At 41.4% G+C, this 5,008-nt stretch overlaps 1 protein-coding gene across 1 annotated transcript in view; it reads right to left on the bottom strand.

The window, feature by feature from the left end:
* The window catches only part of LOC102817632 (cytochrome P450 2J2-like), a 56,626-nt gene that overhangs the window by 22,805 nt on the left and 28,813 nt on the right, over positions 1–5,008 (bottom strand). The window contains exons 3-6 of the mRNA XM_006862484.1: positions 4,631–4,780; positions 4,095–4,255; positions 3,347–3,523; positions 214–355 (exon numbers count right to left, since the gene is read on the bottom strand). Of these exons, the coding sequence (XP_006862546.1) occupies positions 214–355; positions 3,347–3,523; positions 4,095–4,255; positions 4,631–4,780 (630 nt within the window). The remainder of the gene's footprint in view (positions 1–213; positions 356–3,346; positions 3,524–4,094; positions 4,256–4,630; positions 4,781–5,008) is intronic.

Below are 5,008 nucleotides of genomic sequence, written 5' to 3'. Positions count from 1 at the left end.
TGGGTAAGGTGGAGGGCCAAAGAAAAAGAGGAAGACCCCCAACAAGCTGGACTGGCCAGGTGGCAGCATTGATGGACTCAAGTGTGGCAGTGGTAGTGAGGTTGGCTCAGGATCGGACATTGTTTCGTTCTGCTGTGCATGGGGTCGCTATGAGTCAGTTCTGACTCGATGGCACCTTACAACAACAACATTCACATTCAACCACATGCTCACCTTGGATTTCTGGGTACATGGTCAGATAAAGCAGAGCCCAGCGCAGAGTTGTAGAAGTTGTCTCTGTTCCAGCAAAGAAGAGGTCCAGGGTGCTGCAGACGAGGTTTTCTTCATGGAAACTTGAAGTGGTATTGCCTGTATACTAGAAAGAACAAGGTTTATCGATTTCTTCAGAGAATTCATAGTTAGCACAAAACACAGGGTTATGTCATCTGAGAAAGGAATTTGCAAAGAAAGGTCTTTAGGAGAAATGATCTTCTCTTGGGTTTCTTCAGGAGACATAGGATATTGTGGCACTATCATTAGCATCATCCTGTTCCAAATGCTTGAAGTTATCTAGGACTTTCTAGCATGTCAGCAGATGAAAATCAATATAATTATTTTATTGCGCCTATAATTTGGGAGGAGTCTTGGTGTGGCCCTGTAAGATAAAGCACTGGACCTCAAGGTCGGTTTGAACCACAAGGTCAGTGGTACAAACCCACCAGCCGTTCTTCAGAAACCCTAGAGGGTCACTATGAGTTGGATGGCACTTAACAACAACAACAAATAATATGGGAAGGAAGTATTAGTATAGTTGAGAAAGAATGAAAGGTGAAAAAGACAGACTTGAGTTCCAATACCAGCCACATCCTCACTAGCTGTCTGATTTAGGCCAGTCTACTTAATCCTCAGTGCTTGTTTCCTGTTCTGTAAAATGGACAGAACTTCTGAAGTCATGTCCATTGCCTAGGATGCAACAGGAACGCAGCAAACAATCAACATGTGTTTTACTGTTATCAGAAAACGTCAACTCAACTCCCCTTTTATACAATAATTCTCATATCTCCCCAAGCTTCTTTTCTTTCTAAGGGAACTTCTCTAATTCCATCAACCATTCCTCATGATGCTATCATCTCCCTCTCGATCATTCCATTTGTCGACATTTCTCTTAATGTGTAGTCCCATACCTGAACACTGATTAGTAGTCTCTTTCTTTAAGAAAAAAGAAAAAGTCTCTGTTAATGCTATGCCAAGAAGGTGAGAGATAAAGCAGGAGATGGAAGGAAATCTACTCATCTGTCCACTCCCAGAAGAGCAACCATTAATATGAAGTCCGAAAAAATCAAAGCACTGATTCAGTGGCATATACATTAAGTGCCCAAAGCTGTATCTCTAATTTGGCCTTCTTCCTGCTTCTTTTCTATAAAGTTAAGTAGATGATATAGGTGTTGGTTGTTGTTGTTGTTGTTAAGTGGCGTCGCATTGGTTCCGACCCACAGCAACCCTCAACAGGCTGTAAACCTTTACGGGAGCAGAAAGCCTCATGTTTCTCCTGCAGAGTACCTGGTAGGTTCAAACTGCTAGGTGGAAGAAAAAGTCTGACCTAGGCCCTGGGACTAAACTATGAAGTCCAATTCAACTTCAATTGTGCTCTGATACGGGGACTGATAGAAATATGTAATTCAGCACCAAAAAACCGAGCCCATTGCTGCAGAATTGGTTCTGACTCAGAGTGATCCTAAATGGCAGAGTAGAAATGCTTCATAGGGTTTCCAAGACCTTAGTCTCTATGGAAGCAGACTACCACAGTTTTCTCCTGAGGAGCTGCTGGTGAGTCTAAACCTCTGACTTTTTAGTTACCAGCCAAGTGCTTAAGCATTGTGGTACTAGGGCTTCACAGATAATTGGGCACAGCCCATCTATTACTAAAGCAGTGCTTTCATTCACAATTTCTTATTTCCTTTTGTGTACAGCTCCTTTAGATATGGGTAGAGGGTAGGGGTAGGGCAGATTTAGGTATTCCTATCACCTGAAGACAATTATTATTAGACCCCTATCTTTATTTCTAATTGCATCATCAATCCTGAGTTAGTGCTACTTCTATACTCTGTAATAAACTCACTGCTGTTGAGTTGCTTCTGATTCAGCAATCCTACAGGACAAGGAACAACTGATCTTTAGGATTTCAGAGACTGTCAATCTTTTTGGGAGCAGACTGCCTCATTTTCCTCCTGAGGAGTGGCTGGCTGGTGGTTCTAAACTGCCAGTGTAACTGTTAGCAGTTTAGCAACTTAATGCTTAACCCACTGCAAAAGCAAGACTCCTTCAATACGCTTGTAATTGTTGTTGTTGTTATGTGTCGTGGAGTTGGCTCTGACTCATAGCGACTCTGTACAGGGTTTCCAAGGCTGTAAATCTTTATGGGAGCAGAAAGCCTTATCTTTCTCCTGTGGAGCAGCTGGTAATTTCGAACTGTTGACCTTGTGGTTCACAGCCCGACTCATAACCACTACGCTACCTGTGCCCCTGTTTTTACTCCTCTGTGGTAGGCTGCATAATGAATTTCAAAGATGTCATTGAGTCAGTTCAGACTCATAGCATCCTGTGTAGGATTTCCAAGGAACACCTGGTAGATTTGAACTGACAACCTTGTGATTTGCAATGCAGTGCTGATCCTACAGCACCATACTTTGTGACTCTGTTGCCATTTAGAAAGGGGAAGGAGCCCTGGAGGTATAGTGTTTAAGTGCTAGACTTCTAACCAAAAGGCTGGAAGTTCAAACCCACCATCAGCTCCGCAGGAGAAAGATGTGGCAGTCTGCTTCTGTAAAGATTGCAGTCTTGGAAATCTGTGAAGCAATGTTACTCTGTCCTAAAGGGTCACTATGAGTGGGGGTCCACTCAAAGGCAATGAGTTTGGGATTAGAGAAAAGACAGATGAGGCTAGTATACTAAATTACCCACATAGGTCCAAAGTTACAATGGACAGCGGTACAAGAGTGATGAAAAAGGTCAGAAGGAAGCAGAAGTCAAAGGTCAGAGAAGAAGCTATGCTGTTGACGTTGAAGTAAGGGAAATGAATCCAGGAATGAAGGTTGTTTCTAAAAGCTGGAAAAGCAAGGTAACAAAACCTTCCCAGAACATCTAGAAGGAGCTAGCTCTACTGACCCTTGAAGTTTTGTCTAGTGAAAGTGATTTTAGACATTTGACCTTCAGAGCTAGAAGAGAATGTGGTTATGTTGTTTTAAGCCACCACATTTATAATAATTTATTACAGCAGACAACGAAATATAGAAAACAACAGGAAACAAGTACACTCCCATTTGCTATAAAAAAAACAAAGCTTAGGAAACAGCTCTGAGTTTCTCACCTTTGTCATTTCCTTGAGGTAAGCGTCAATAAAGTCTCTCGGTTTGGCAGGATCCCAATCTGTCCTGTGTTTTTCAATCATATGAGAAACAAACAATTTCAGTTTCTCCCAACCTGCAAAGAGTTTTTGGTGAGGTCCAGGAAGGTATTTCATTATCGATGGAATCATATTGTAAACCTAGTTGAAAAAAAACAAAACAGTCATGGAGACAGCATTTTTAAGACAACAAAAAACAATCTTCCCTTTCATCTCTCTGTCTTTTATTTGCTTACACTTAAACCTTGAAGTCATTCTGAACTTCTCTTTTTCTCTTATCACTCTGAAAAAGGAACACCCCCAATGAGATGGATTGGCACAGTGGCAGTATCAGTTGGCTCAAAATAGCAACACTTGTAAGTTTGTTCCAGGAGCTGACAGTGTTTCATTCAGTTGTGTACAGGATCACTATGAGTGGTTACTGACTCGATGGTACCTAACAACGGCAACATCCAAAATATGTCTGGCCTCAAACCACTTTTCAGCACTCCAAGTGCTTGCCTCGGTTCACATTACTTAGTGCAAACTGCCATTAGATCTTACCTGGATGCTAGAACAGTCTCAAACAGTTTTACTGATTCTAATATTAATCCCAGTCCTAGTCTATTTCCTATAGGGTTGCCAGTGATTAACAGTTTAATCCAATTGTTTCACTCCTTACACTCACTCATTTGATGGCTTTTCGTTAAATTTAGAAAAGACTTTTACTGACCTGGCACCACTTTGTAGCTTCCAGATATGTGACTTCATCCACCAACTTCAGCAGCTCCTGAAACTGATCATCCTTGTATTCAAAGCGCTCCCCAAAGGTAATGGAGCATATGATATTAGAAACAGCATTGTTGATCTTGAAGTGAGGGTCAAAAGGCTGCCCTGGAGCAGTGAGGAAGAGATGGAGCCTTCAGATTGGTTTGTTTCTGTTGTCTAAGGAAACACTACTTTACATAATATAACATACATGAAACGCTAGCCACAATGCCCTGCACAGGATCTGCTATATATATAGCAAGCACTCAAACAATGCTTGTGGAGTCAAATTTCTGGCTAGGATTTAAATTCAGTAATATGTTTAATGCCTGTCCCCTTGCAATGAATTCTGCGAGGATAAGAGACATGGTTATTTGTTCACTCTTACAGCTTTAGTGTCTAGCACAGTGCCATGCATACGAAAGGAATGTAGACAGTGAAGTATCTGTTCAATGAATGAATGATCCATAAACTCTAGCCCTTGTCCTATTAAAGTCTCACCTTTCATCTCCTCTATTGCCTCACTGAGGTAGTAGGCCTCCTCCTGAATCCGTTCTTCTAAGCTCTTCTTTCCTAAACCAAAATTTCTTAGTGTTGTCAGGACAAATCTTCTTTGCTCCTTCCATTCCTGGCCATTTGAAAAGATCAATCCTGGGAAAAAGAAAACCCATATTATGCTATTCTGATTCCATAATGTGAACATATAATAAATAAGAGTATGGTACAGTGAATTGTTTAATATGCCTCTTCTAGCCTTAACCTTAGTCTTGGAGTTCTGGAGCAGCACTGCAGGATAATGCACTGGACTGCAAAGTTGGTCTAAACTCCAAGATCAGAAGTTCAAACTCACTAGCCACTCCTTGGAACCCCTTTATAGGT

Source organism: Chrysochloris asiatica, unplaced genomic scaffold, assembly GCF_000296735.1.
Source record: "Chrysochloris asiatica unplaced genomic scaffold, ChrAsi1.0 scaffold00048, whole genome shotgun sequence".
NCBI lineage: Eukaryota > Metazoa > Chordata > Mammalia > Afrosoricida > Chrysochloridae > Chrysochloris > Chrysochloris asiatica.
This window is presented reverse-complemented; position numbering and strand designations above follow the sequence as displayed.